The sequence below is a fragment of the Lepidochelys kempii genome, chromosome 6 (assembly GCF_965140285.1).
Source record: "Lepidochelys kempii isolate rLepKem1 chromosome 6, rLepKem1.hap1, whole genome shotgun sequence".
Taxonomy (NCBI): domain Eukaryota; kingdom Metazoa; phylum Chordata; order Testudines; family Cheloniidae; genus Lepidochelys; species Lepidochelys kempii.
Genome location: NC_136385.1, coordinates 29592959 through 29607260, shown reverse-complemented (window position 1 = coordinate 29607260; position 14302 = coordinate 29592959). Strand labels below are relative to the sequence as shown.

The 14302-nt window shown below is 46.2% G+C and overlaps 1 protein-coding gene across 1 annotated transcript in view; it reads right to left on the bottom strand.

Moving 5' to 3' along the window:
• The window catches only part of PTPN5 (protein tyrosine phosphatase non-receptor type 5), an 89030-nt gene that overhangs the window by 39587 nt on the left and 35141 nt on the right, over positions 1 to 14302 (bottom strand). The window contains exons 2-4 of the mRNA XM_073350621.2: positions 12144 to 12325; positions 11058 to 11177; positions 8467 to 8550 (exon numbers count right to left, since the gene is read on the bottom strand). Coding sequence (XP_073206722.1) covers positions 8467 to 8550; positions 11058 to 11177; positions 12144 to 12325 — 386 coding nt within the window. The remainder of the gene's footprint in view (positions 1 to 8466; positions 8551 to 11057; positions 11178 to 12143; positions 12326 to 14302) is intronic.

Here is a 14302-nt window from a genome sequence, read left to right as displayed (position 1 = left end):
GCCCATTTCAAACAGTTGACAAGAAGGTGTGAGTAACAGTACGGGGAAATTAGATTTTGTAATGACCCAACCACTCCCAGTCTTTATTCAAGCCTAAGAAGTTTATCTGCCAGATGGTTCCTTTGTACTCAGCATAGCAAGGGGTTGTATCAGCTACTAACCTGACCCAAAGAGATCATCATAGGGGAGAGAAGGGCAAAGAAGGTGGAATGGAGAGACCAAGTGAAATCTTCCCCCAAACCTCAGGAATATATTGTATATATGACACCCAACAAGATCAGCCAATGGGATTTTGTTTTGATAGTGATAATGTTTGTAACTTGACATCCAGCTGATGACCGGTGATGGAGCTGGAGTTTGTATGTACCCAGAAATGGAGGTTACTTACCTGTAACTGGAGGTTCTTCAAGATACATGGGATACACATGTGCACCATGCACCGGAGTCTGGAATTTTTTGCAAGGACTGTCCACTGGCCCACACATGCCAAACAGAGAGCATAAAAGGTGGTTGGGCTGGTTTGGGTTACAAATACTGAAAGGGAATGGGCATCCATGCCTCTCCAGTTCCCCCAGTCTTACTGCAGTTCAAACAGCCCGCAGCAGAGGGGATGGAGGACAGGTAGTGGAACACAGAGGGACAACACATCTCAAAGAATCTCCAATTACAGGCAAGTCACCTCCATTTCTTCTTCAAGTGACGGCCCCTGTCCGTATTCCACACATGGGAGATTAACGAGCGGTAGTCAGGCAGCAGGTGGGTGCAGGGATGCAGAAGTGATAGTTGACTGTAGTACTGCTGTCCCCGAAGCTGCCTGCGCAGCTGACAAATGGACCAGACCATAACGTCTCGTGAAGGTATGCAAAGAGCTCCAAATAGCTGCCCTACATGTCTCTGAGAGGATACCATCTCTCAGTGATGCAGCAGAAGGCGCTAGTCCCCTAGTGGAATAAGCCCTCTCTCTCTAGGGAGGAGGAATACGAGCTAGTTGGTTACAAAAGGATAGTAAATCTGAGATTCATTTTGAAAGTCTCTGCATCGATATAGCTTGACCCCTTGGGCTCTTGTTATGGAAACGAACAGTTTAGGTGCCTTTCAAACACCCGTTGTTCTTTGCAGTTGCAAAGGCCAAAGCCCTTCAGACCTCTAGAGAATGCAGCTGTCTCTCCACATGCGAGACATGGGGTTTTGGAATAAAATATTTGTAAGTGGATTATCATACGAAACCTGGAAACTACTTTAGGTATGAATGTAAGGTGGGGTCATAATGAGACCTACTCGTACCTGCTCAGGCAGTCCGCTGGGGAGTTTTGCACCCCTGGTAAATACACTGCTGACAGGGTTATGTGATGGCTAATGCACCAGTTCTAGAGGGTGACTGCTTCTATGCACAGAGGGAGAAACCTCGCTCCCCCTGCTTATATAAAATATCACTGTCATATTATCCAACATCTGGATTGGATGAGTGGGAGGAAGGTGTCACAGGCTCAACAGACTGCCTGGAGTTTTAGTGCACTGATATGCATTCTGGATTCCCACAGAGTCCAGAAGCCTTGTGCCATGCGATTGCCCATGTAAGCACCCCAACCCAAGAGGGGGACTGCCACACAGCATTAGTGATTTTGGAAACCCCTTCATGAAGGGGTAGGGCCACCCTGGCAGGAGCTGAGGACATCAAACAGAGAGTCCAAGTGCTCTTCCAGAAGCCTCAGGTTGGAAGTGACCCTCTTCAAAAGTTCCTGGTGCACCTTGGGTGTCATCCTGAGGAACTGGGTGAGGGGGCCCCATGATAGCCTTGTGTGGCGACAACAAGGACAATGCTGGTGCCACAAGAACCTCCGTTTCCATTGGTGGTCCAGCAGCTTGCTCTCCTGGGTCCCCCTGGACCTGTGCGGTCTTCCCACCCAAAGGCTTGAGCACCGGAGGGGGATGGGATACCTCTGGCCTCTCGGAGGCTCCCAACACCGAGCAGGCAGCCTGGGAAGGCTGGGCAAACCCCGACGGGTTCCACGGGTACCATGGCACTGGCCACTCCGCCTGGGGCCATGAGACAGGTTTCAATGTTGATGATCTAGGCAGCCCTGCAGGTTATCAGGGCTTGTCCCGTGGGCAGGGAACCTCGCTCCAAGATGGAGGTATAAACAGAGTAGTCAGTACTGAGAGACCAGGACTGGGCGGAGCGGTGGCTCTTGTCCAACCGGTGCCGGTCTCTGCGTCCCGAAGCCAACCTGTCTGAGTGAGATGGGCGTCTTGTTCGGGATCTCGAGGACCCATGGCTTTTGGTAGATCTGCATCGGACACCCAGCAATCCATGCCTCATGCTACTCAAATGGTACTGGGATGTCCAATGGGATCGGGAGCTAATATGGGCCGGTTGTCAGGAAGATCTTCCTGAGTAGAGCAACCTACTGCTTGGAGACGAACGATGATGGCCTGGCAATCTGCAATCTCTGATCCTTGATCAGTCTCGTGATCGGTACCGGGCCCCTGGAGACAGTCGGGGACAGTCCGGGAGTTCTTGCCGGGTGGTGCGTGTCTCAGAGGGTCTGTGCCAATCTACCGGCGAGGTACATCTCAACTGGTGACCCTGCTGAGCCTGCCTCTCTAGTCCTGAGGTGTGGTGGCTGCGGGCAGGTGAACGATGGTGGGACGCCCCTCTCGATGAGGAACGGTGCTGCTGAGGCGGGGACACACGCATAGGTCCCAAAGCGGGTTTTCCCCCAGACCGGGATACTGCTGGAGCTGGTGTGGGTGGCATTGGGAGCATCAGGATCTCCTGAACTGCTTGAAGGGCTTCGGGCATCAACGGCACCTGAAGCTGGCAGGAGCCCACACCGCTATCTGGAGTCGCAGGCAAGGCATGGGATGGGCTGCACTGCTCAACGTGAGCTGGGGCTTGACTTCCCGAAGGGAGCGTTGAGCTGCCCAGCATAGGTCATGGCTTGCCCCCTGCCCTCTCCTTTCTCTTATGGGAGGTAGGAGATCCTCACAGTCTTTTTTAGCTTCTTGACCGGAGTCGTGGAGGGCGACCAGTGCCGGTTCGTGGAAGGTGCTTGCGGAGCACTGCGTACAGAGGCCGCAGTGCTCGGTGCGGAGTCGGACCGCTGCTCTGGTGCCGGAGTGAGTGCCGACTCCATTAGGAGCGCTTTCAGACAGATATCGCGCTCCTTCTTCATCCTAGGTTTAAAGAACTTGAAGATGGGCAGCTGGTATGTGGATCGCTGGTGGACATAGGCCGTTTGCAGCGATCACAGGGCTTAAAGCCTGGGGACCAGGGCATGCCCCATCCCCTGACTGAGTCCCGTTCAGGACTAATGAGGTGTTTGAGGACTAATGAAGTGTTTGAGAACTACTACTAAGGGTAACTAATTAACTACAAACTATATTACAGGTTTTCAAAATTCATAAGAACAAAGAATGGAACAGCGCTACCCAAAGCAGCGGACATTCCAGCACCATCAGCGCAGCAAGAAGGAACTGAGGGTGGGGGGAGCCGGCGGTGTCCCTTATACCGCGCCATGGGGGCGCCTCTCCAGATGGCACCAGAGTCGGTTCCCTACGGATACTGCTGAGGGAAAAACTTCTGGCACTGGTGCACGTGGCAAGCACACACATACCTAATATGGAATGGACATGAGCAAGCACTTGAAGAACAGTAGCATTTTTGAGGGGAGCGATTGCTAGGGAGTTGGGGAGCCTCACTCATGCAGATCCTGGCTGACCCCTAGCCTCTTCCAATCAGTCAGGCATATCTGCCCTGTCCCCATGTGTCCCTGCAGCCCCCTTCCGCCCATCCCCATGTGTCCTTGGCAGGGAGTCATCTCCCACACTCAGCAAGGCGGGATAAGGAGGAAGTGGATAAGATGACTGGGCCAGAAAGGGCCCAAACAGATAAGGGAACTGCACTGAAGCAGAACAGGCTGTGGTAGGGTCTCAGACCCTGGAGGAGTGGGTGCTTGGGGATCTGCGAGGCAGGTAAAAAGAGCTATAGGGGAGACTGGTAGCTACCGAGCACTCTCTGCAGAGATCCAAGGAGGCCCTGCAAATAACGGAGAGGAACTCAGAGTTCCAGAAGAACCAGGCACGGTAGGCTAAAGAAGAGAAGGAAAATATCTGTTTCCTCTTGCGGGGAGTAGAGCAAGAGAGGGACAACCTGCGGGTGCAGCTTAGCAGGTGCAGGGCAAGAGGCATCCCTACCCCCAAGGGTTGCAGACTTGAGGGTAAGGGTGTGTGATGGGGCATCTGCCCCACACTGGCATGTAGGGGGTTAGTAGATCCCTAGGGAGGCTGTGCGGGAAGCAGCCAATAGGAGAGAGCTGTTTGGGGCAGTCAATCTGGGCCCAGCAGGCCCATATAAGAAGAAGCACAGGGCAGAGCAGGGTCAATCACTGCCTGGAGCGTAAGGAGGGAGGACTGCTTCCTAGCAGGTGGATGGAAGCTACCACCATGGACAGAGCAGTGCTGGCAGGAAACAGGGGAGTGAGACGGAACTCCTGGCTGACTGCTAGGACTGACATGCTGAGGCCATGAGGTAAAGAAGGTGCTGGGGCTGTAGAGAAGTGGCCCAGGAAAATGTACTGAGAAGTTGGAGGGGACGCAACACATGGCTGCCATCTACAGGGACCCTGGGTCGGGACCCAGAGTAGCGGGCAGTCCTGGTCCCCCCACTCATCATTGGGGAAGTGGCTGGACAGTTGTTCTAAACCCCACAAGGGGAAAGCCGAGATGGTGACACAGCTGGAGGGCTGTGTCATGAAGAGGACGCCCTGGAGTGATACGGGTCAGAGGGCAGACGTGACAGCAAGAGAAGCACCATTGGAAGAGGGTGTACACTAATCCCCAAGACGGCCAGCAGGGGACACCAGCGTGGTGACTGAGCCCCCGTCACACAGCCTGTTAAACCAGAGGCTCTGGACTGCTTTGGACAACAGTACCTGTGTACCAGCCAGTGCCTGTCACCTCTGATGCCACTGCGCATGCTCTAACCCACTTGTGGAGCTGGGGCCCTCCATATGCCAACGAGCAGCCTAAACTCCACGGTCACAAGCTTAACACTAAGGGCTCTCCGCTGTGCCTTAAACCCATGTTGGAGGTGATGTGGAGCCAGCCCAACTCAGGAAGGCAAAATTCCTCTCTGAGTCCCCCAAACCACTCACCGCTACAACTTTTCAGTTGCTCTCTGCTGCATACCTGTCCCGCTGCCCCCTCTGGGATGTCTCTGCCAGGGCACTTGTATGGAGCCGTCCGCATGCTGCAGGCACCACAGGAAACATGAGCGTGCCCAGTCACTGCACAGAGGCAGTGTGTGTGCATGCATCTGTAAATCACCTCTGCAGAGGGCCCTGCTCAAGGCCTAGGCAACTCTTAAGCAGGATGGGCTCCTGTGCAGAGCTGACCAAGCAGGTAGGGGTGAGTTTGTCAGTGGTTCAATGGGTTGGAAACCCAAAGGAACACAAGAACTTGCTTTCGAAACAAAGGCGCTTTCCTCTAGGCTGAAAAGGCATGTGGGGAATAAGGATCATGAAGAGACTGGAGGAAATTACATGACATTTAAAATTAATAGAACTTTAACTAAATTAATAAACGATAAATTCATCAAGTCAGTTTGGAAAATCGTAACCCTGGTTTTAAGTTCTAGAGGCTTTTCTGCAGGGGTGAGTATCAGGGCACAATCTAGTCCTCAGGGAGTGAGGGAAGCCTACTGCACCACTTACAAAAGCCCCAGTCACGACTCATTAGGCTAGAGCTGGTCCACGTCCACAGTTGAGAATCACTGTGTTCAGTAACGTTGCATCACAGCCAGGATTCCCAGGAAAGGGCGTCATAACTTACGCAATGAATAAAGACACGTTTTCTGGAGTTATGAACTCTAATATTCCATAGGGATGAGCTGGGCTCTGGATTTCAGGCAATCTTTAATGTGCACACAGAGCAGACAGGACCTCAGTTTTGAAGGTGTAATTTGTAAGATACCCCCCACGCGCAAGGGCCTGCACTCAGTTTATGTACCATCTTGCAGAGAAGGAAGAGCTGAATAAACCTTGCTTCAGGAGAATCTAGGTGCCCAATTTGCTGTTGCGCTATAGAGGTGCTACTATAAAGAGGCCACAGGGCAGACATGAGGTGCACTCTTCTGGGAATACCCCCAGTGCAGGGACCCTGTACGCCAGGTGCACAGTCAGCTTTGCCAGATCTTCGTTGCCTCCACTGCAAACAGGGGGTACTCTAGGGCAAGCGTGGGCTGGAGGTGGGAAGGTTGGACTAAGGGCAAGAGGAGGCATGTTGGGGCAGACCTGGACTTGGGCAATATGACCCCCTTGCCTATGCCAGTGAAGCAGGGGCATAAATTAGGGCAGTCCCTGAATAGGGGATGCATAAGTTGCCTCCCCTCTGTCTGTGACTTTGACACTAGCATCAGTGCAGGGATGGATCAGGCCCCAGAATTTTAAAGATCATCACACTCTCCCTTTCTGTCTTTCTTGGGAGAACAGTATGCAGGATTCTTTCTTTGGTCAAAACTAATCTCATCATAAATGCACTTCTCTGTCTGGAAAACATCGCCTTCTAGCCTTCGTCCTATGCAAATCCCTTCTAGGCAGAGATCATGGTTAAAGAACCAGAAAACGCAATCGGAAGAGCCTCGTTTGAGAGGAGACTGGGGGGAGATAGAGAAAAACCGATTGATAAAACTGTCATTCTCCTACAAGCTGGGGTTCTAGGAACACTGCCAAGCTCCACTGTTCGCATTATTTTCCCATTTCTTGGTAAGTAAGCTTTTTATTTCCATGATGCTGTTCTGCAAATGCCTGTAACAGCAGATTTGTTCAAACTGTAAAACCCGTATGACCTGGCATGAGAAGGAGTTGCATTGTGACTTGTCTGTGTTTGTGGAGTACTCTGAGCAAACAGTGAAATTCAGCCCAGTGCAGTAACCCTGCACTGCCCATTATTCACAGCCGACTTGTAGGATTCCCATCTAGTTTATAGTAAACCAGAAGACTCTGTTTTGAAATTGCTTTGTTACACAGAAGTCCCAGACTACTTCAACACATTACAGTGACTGCATTGGGCCAACTTCTGCTCTCCTTCACACAGGTGTAAATCAGGAGTAACTCTAAGCTTAAATGGAGTTATTCCTGATTTACAGCAGTAAAAATGAGATCAGAATTTTTGCGCATAGTGAACTTTTACTTAGAGTTAACTCATGTGATATAAATGACTTGACTATAAAGGCGCCCCATAACGTTCTAACACACCTACAAACGGGTTAGATACATTTCCCTAGGGAAATCGCACCCCCGTTATTCTGATTTACCTCATAATGCAGCTTGGAGTGTTTCCCTGTAAAACTGCCTTAACTTCACACAGTTCATAGAGAAGATGAAAAGTCCAATTCTTGTACTTTAATAAGTGCAATTGCACCACTCGTCAGAAGTTTATTATTTGATCACACAATACACCTGGCTAAAGAACAGCGGCATCAAAAAAGTAGAAAATTACACAGCCAGGCTAACCTCACTGCCCACACTAGTGATCAGAATAATGGAGGTATTAACACTAATTTACTGTGCTTTCTGCATGCTTTTAAAAAGCACATTCAGTCTGATACATTAAGCAGAACCCTTCAGCAGTATATTGTCCCAAAGTGAACTTAACGATGGTATACACTGCATTACAATGCTTACTCACGCACACCACATGCATGTTAACTGTTGTTACCTCCTGGGCAGTCAGAAGGTATATTACAGAAAGGGCACAAGATCATAGTCTATCAGCATTTCCATATTTGTAAATGCTATTTTCAAGAATTTCATTCCCTATCTCCAATATAAAAATATACTAGGGCCTTGGCACCCTGCGGTGTGTGACTGGAGTCCCCTGAATCACAAAGACTTCTTCCTAGATTTTTCAGGCAGCGCATGCTTTCATGCCAGCTACACCATCAGTGGAGACGGGCAGGGTGCTCTCCCTCTATTCCCAGCTGACTGAGAGCTAACAGAACGTTAACGGTAGGGACGTGATTGATCTTACTAAGTAGGTAGGGCCTTGACTTACATATATAGGTGCATACAGCCCCAAATTTCTTCAGTGCTATGGGACAGCTCCCGTTGCCACTGCAGTTAATGGGTGCTTTGCAATTGACTGCTAAGGAAGTAAGATTAGATCCTTCTTTTGCTGGACTCCACCCTCCTGTTCAATGTAAGAATACATTCTCCACCTGCGCGTGGAGGAAATAAAGGGATCTGATGAATCACCATTCATCAAGGAAACCGAACAGGGGAAAGTGCACTCCACACTTTTGCTACATAAAGTGTGCAGTAATTTGTGGAAATAGCCCAAAGGTATTATTTTGAAATCAAACAACTCAGAGTAAATGAGACACCCTGTAAGAACACACTGCAAGAGGGTGTGAATCCATTTAGCACTGTTCAATAAGAACATTGGATTTCTCATACGGTCGCTTACCAGAGTTCCTATGAGTAACAATCCTATCGAAACTAAGGACAGCAGGAAATATAACATCGCAATGCTTCCAACTCTGGTCAGGTCCTGTGAAACAACAGAAATGACAACAACTCACAGAGCGATTAAGGGATAGGACATAAGGGAACATGTGAGAAACTCTACTTATTGTTCCTGGTATTCATTTCACAAGTTTTTTTATAATGCCATGTTTCTTTAGCATAAACTCTATGATCCAGAAACCTTGGGTTTTTTTACATGTTATGTAAAGTGCTATGTCTATTCACAGCACCATGAGCGAAATCCATGCCTTTGCACGATGTGCTATCTGCAGGTCTTAAGTTGGCAGTAAGTAGTGCATAGGCCTCATGCTGGCCCTCTGCACAGGGGTGACTTTCACTCAATATGATAGTCAATAATGGGAACAAAATCCCAAACTCCCAATAACTTCTACAGGAGTTTTGCTTGAATAAGGACTGCAGGATTTGGCCCAGTACGGAAGTGCAAAAAGATCAGAGATGAAATCCTGGCCCCGCTGAAGCAAGTGGCAGAACTCCTACTGACTTCAATAAAGCCAGGCTTTTACAGAATTGGCTCATTAAGTACAGCTAAAGAGATCCATGCTGAAGAGTCACTTTCCTGAACGTTAGCAGATTGTTTCCTCTTTACTGTTTTAAAGCTTTCTTTTGCAAGGGAATGGTGTTGTAATAAATAATAACCAATGATATGCATGAACATCTGTGCGTATGCAAACTTGTAGTATTTTTTTAAACTATTTATTTAGGAAGTTTTAATAGGTTTACAAATTCTTGCCATGTAAATACCAGAAACAAAACAACCACTGCAATAGTTAGCTTTTGTTAGAGAGACATTATATGGGAATATAGTAATCAGATCTTTCTATGTAACAGGATGTTACCATATTACAGAGTAAGCATCATTACACTACCTATGTCATTTTTAGTGATTTTATTAAACGGAGTGAAATCTCTATGTACACATATTTAACAGACCAGGTATGTCTACCAAATGTTTCTATTCAAAAATTGGAGAGGAGTGCTGGGCTTTTTTGCAGGCGAATGTACTTTCAGACTTGTCGTCTCATTGTGCTGCATTCTGAGAATCACACTCCTCCATACTCAACCTGCTTTATGTTTACTTTTACTTAAAGTCACGTAAGTCAGGACATTTCTGGGCTGAACAATTAAGTTGTGATTGACAAATTACACTGCAAATAACATGCAGATAATTTAAGTGCCTCCTGCTGCAGGAGGAGTTTTGATTATGCACAATGAATCCAACTGAGAAAAAGTCATATAAAAAGCACTTGTCTATAACAAACGAAAGGCCAGGTAATATCCAAGTTCACAAACACTGTTCAGGGAACACCGAAAGCAGTCTCCACTGTACTTTAAGCACCTGATATAAGCAGTCAGATCCCCTATATGCATTGCACAGCTACTACTAGAAAAGTTATGCACCATGACTCTGAACACCCACATGGTAAATATTTTTGCCTGATTTTCAAAGGTGCTGATCATTGTAGCCCCATACGGAGGTGACTATATGGCAATTGGCTGTAGCACAAGTCGACATGCCTGGGCTAGCTTTGGTATAGCTAGCATGGCTAAATATATCAGCAAAGATGCACTGGCATGGACTTCAGCATGGGCTGTACAAGCACGCTAGGGACCCTGGGTACATACTCTCATTGTTAGCCTGTGCTTTAGCTATGCTAGCTAAAGTTAGTGCAAGTATACCAGCCCATGCTGCAATCACATCTCTGACTGCAGTGTAGACACACCCTAAGGCTCTGTCTACATTAGAGACATTTACACCAATGTAATTATACTGGTAACTCACCAGATTAAGTCACACTGGTGTAAATCCCGCATTACAGTGGTGTCACACGCTAGGAGTTTGCACTGGGGAGGTTTCATAGATATAGTTTTGCCAATGCAAATTTTTCTAATGTAAACACAGCCTAAAATGCTCTAAAAAATAATCAGGAGAATTACTTTTATTTATCATGAGGCTAATGATTTAAAACACATTTCTAATGAAATTACATAGGTTACATTCATCTTCTCCAGTGGGGACGCATGGGTATAACCGAGGCCAGATTCTGGCCCGCTATGTTTCTAAACGAGGGCTGGAATTGAGTTGGTAAACTGTTCTGGTGAGTCTTGTGAGCCTCCATCAGCTACTGCAGAATCTAAGATATTTTATTTGCCTTCAGAAATTGAGTTCTAGCCCTTCCCTTATGGTGAAGTAAACCTTATGGGCTTGATTTTCCCCTGCCTTGCTCCCTATGTAATCTTTTACTTCTCTGTGAAGCAGGTGCAAAGGTCTTCATTCTGATTTAATAGCAGAGCCAAAAAGATCTGGCCTTGGATTTTTAAAGACTAATTCAATAGACGTTTGTTTCCGGAGAAAGTTCTTCTTCATTCCAGAGCAGATACACAGCACAGCAATCACCATGTTTTAATACAGTACATATTTTTACACATTTAATCCAAGAAGATACCAAAATGATTACTCAAGGCTATTGACCTTAGCCCTGCACTCCAATAGAGAGAAACAAGCAAACTTACCTCTCCTGGATCTGAGATGAACTGTTCAAATGGTGTTAGCAAGTAGGACAGCAGGTCAAAGGCATTCTGAGCTGTTGGGATTGTCCCGAAACCGCTGTACCATAACATCATGCAGAAAAGCTGTGAAATCAATCAGATAATACATAATAAGCATTCCTCATTAGACAAACATTCATTTTCATTTCAAGACTGCATAATTAACTAATTTAGTTCTCATTGATTTTTATGTTGATCATCATTTTCACTTTCAGAAGTCAGGTATTTTCTATGCTGCAGCTTAACCAGAATAAAAAGACGGCGAGCCTGATGCTCAGCTGGTGTAAACCAGTGTAGCTCCCTTGAGCTCAACAGAGTGACGCTGATTTACACCAGCAAAAATCTGGCTAAGGGAATAAAGAGAGAGAGCATTTTAGGCTTCCATTAAGAATTCAAGAATATTAGAATGCATAAAATGCACAGTAACACAACTCTTATAAATGTATAAAGCTTTTGCTATATCAAGACAGATATACATATAGATATATACACATATATATGTTAATACACACAAAAAATTCATTTCAAGCAGTTAGGATTGCTACTCACAACATGGCTGGCACCAACCCCCCAAAACAAGAAAATGAAGAGTTAAGCCACCTACATGTACATACCCTTTACTCCTCCACACAGAAGCACATTACCATTACCATATCACATACCATGCACCACAATCTTAACTCTATCCCCACCCCACCCCGTTCGCACACTTAACCAGATTATTCTTCCCCAACATTATGGATGTTTGGTATAGCAGTTGGCTGTGTTGGGAGAAGGCAGTCTGGCAAAGGGGTGTTTGCAGAAGGGTGGTTAAAGGGGGCGATGGAAGGCTGGCATATGCAGAGGGGCAGAGTTAAGGTTGCGAGGGTGGCCTGTGGTGCACAGTAATTGTAGTAATGATGAGTGTAGCACTGACTTCAGTGCAGCTATGCCAGTTGACACCAGCTGGGAATTACACGACAACACATGACTGAAATCTCTAACAACAAGAACAGTTTTAAAAATTAGGGTTTCATGTTGAGCTAGTTATAAAGTATGCTAGTGCCTTACCAATATCTGCAAGAGGGCGAACAAATATACACCGCCTCCTGTCGTTAATCCGTTCCACCAGGCAGCCCAGCCATGCTGCAGAGTTCTCGGTGAGGCTTTCTGGGATTGTTCCTTCCCTCTTTGCTGTCCTTGCTGTCCATCAGCTTCATCAATTGACTCCATCACTGTTGGCTTGGAGAGACCTTCAAATGCAAATTACATGTGCAGGGAATGAAAAGCAGTGTAACTCTGCAGCCGTCATGGAGGCTTTGAGGAATATTATCCTTGTAAAGATGTTGGTTACCTCTCAGTTCTGCATCCTTAAGTGCAGCTCGAGATTCAAGCGTCACACTCTATTAGTACAGCAGTATTCACTTACCTTCGTCAGAAAAAGTAAGCGTGGGTGGATAAATTATTTTTCTTTTATTTCTGTTGTAACAGAACCTGGGGCTTTGTTGTTAATAAATTCTCATTTACATTGCTGCATCTTTCTTTTCTTCTTCATTTTTTTTCTAAGGAGCCCTGGGTTTGGTTCCCAGCTCTGGCCACTCACCTGCTGTATGATGCTGGGTAAATCATTTAATCTCTCTCTGCCTGTTTCCTCTCTTACCCATTGCCAGTCCTGTCTATTTAGACTGCAAGATGTCAAGACAGACACAGTCTGTTACTATATATTTGTACAGTTCCCTAGCACAACACAGACCTTGATCTTGGTAGCAACCTCTAGGTGTAGCAAAAGTAATAAATAGACTGGTCTGATTTTGCTCTGATAGCTGATTACTATTGGTGCAGTGCCACTGGCCTCAATGGAGCTATGCCAAATTACACCAGCCGACTGTCTAACCACAGAGTAGTAGCATTTTATCCCCACTTTGTATAGTTGTAACTGAATTCACAGACTGTGAAGCAGCAAGAAATCAGGCCCACTAACGTCAATGAAATTACTCCTAATTTATACTGGTGTACATTAGTAGAGAATCAAGCCCAAAGATTGCCCTCTGACCAAGACCATAGCCATGGCAACAAATCCTAAGCCAAGCACACCAGCATAGGATAATGGCCACAAAAGGGCTATCATTGTGGTTTGCTAAGCTAAGATTCCTTCAGGATGCATCATCATTCATCATTTATTTTTCTAAAGATCCAAAAACTGCAAACTTTGGGACAGATCCTCAGCTGGTGTCCATTGGCCACAGCTCCACTAAAGTAAATAGAACAGTGGATCTACATCAGTTGAGGATCTGACCTTAAACACAGAAGATAAGACTTTATAGAAGCATGTTATCTCCCTTCTAAAACAGAATACTGTGTGGAGCACAGAGTCACAAGCTTCTTATTCTCCCTTATCTGGCAGTTCTTCTCCTATTCAAGTGAAGGACAGTGCGGATCTTATGGTGCCCGTTTGAGAGAACAAGAGATGAGCCCACATCAGAGGTTTTTAGGCATGTAACTCCCATTGAAATCAGTAGGAGTTAGGGAGGTACTGACAATTTCCTATCAGATTCTCAGCACACTTAACGACTCACTGACTTCACTTCGAGCTAAGAGTGCTCAGCACCTGGCATGGGGTGCTCCACATCTGAAAGTGACAGCCTTGTATTTCTCACATTAATAAAACTCCCATTGATTTCACCTAAAAGTCCTAGGTTCAAACCCTGCTGATAACTTATGTAGGGAGACAATATGGTACCAGAGAATGGATATTTTTATTTTCCAGTTTTCTATATAAAAACCTAGGAAATTACATACAAAATGTACGTTAAAATAACATTATGACTTCAAAGTCAAGAAGTCAGATGTTAGGAAATTCCAGAATTAAGGTCAGCCTTTTCTATGCAAAGAAGTTACACCACTCTAATTAAAATCAATTTTGAAAAAGTGTACCAAATGCAGATAAACCTATATAAATCAGTGGAAGCGTCCATGCAAGCTTTTGTGCTGATTTAACTATATCCATTTTAAAACACACCTTTAATTAACTTAGTGCTAATCTGTGTGTTGACCAGGTGACGACAGTCTTTAATTACATGGTCTCATTCCATTTGTTCTAGAGCAGTGGTTTTCAATCAGGGGCCCTGACTTAAATGAACTCGACTCAACATTTTAAATCCTCTCTGGAGGAAGTCCAGATTTTAGCATACAGAGCAACCAAAAGCACTTGTTAAGTAAGCCTGTCATGT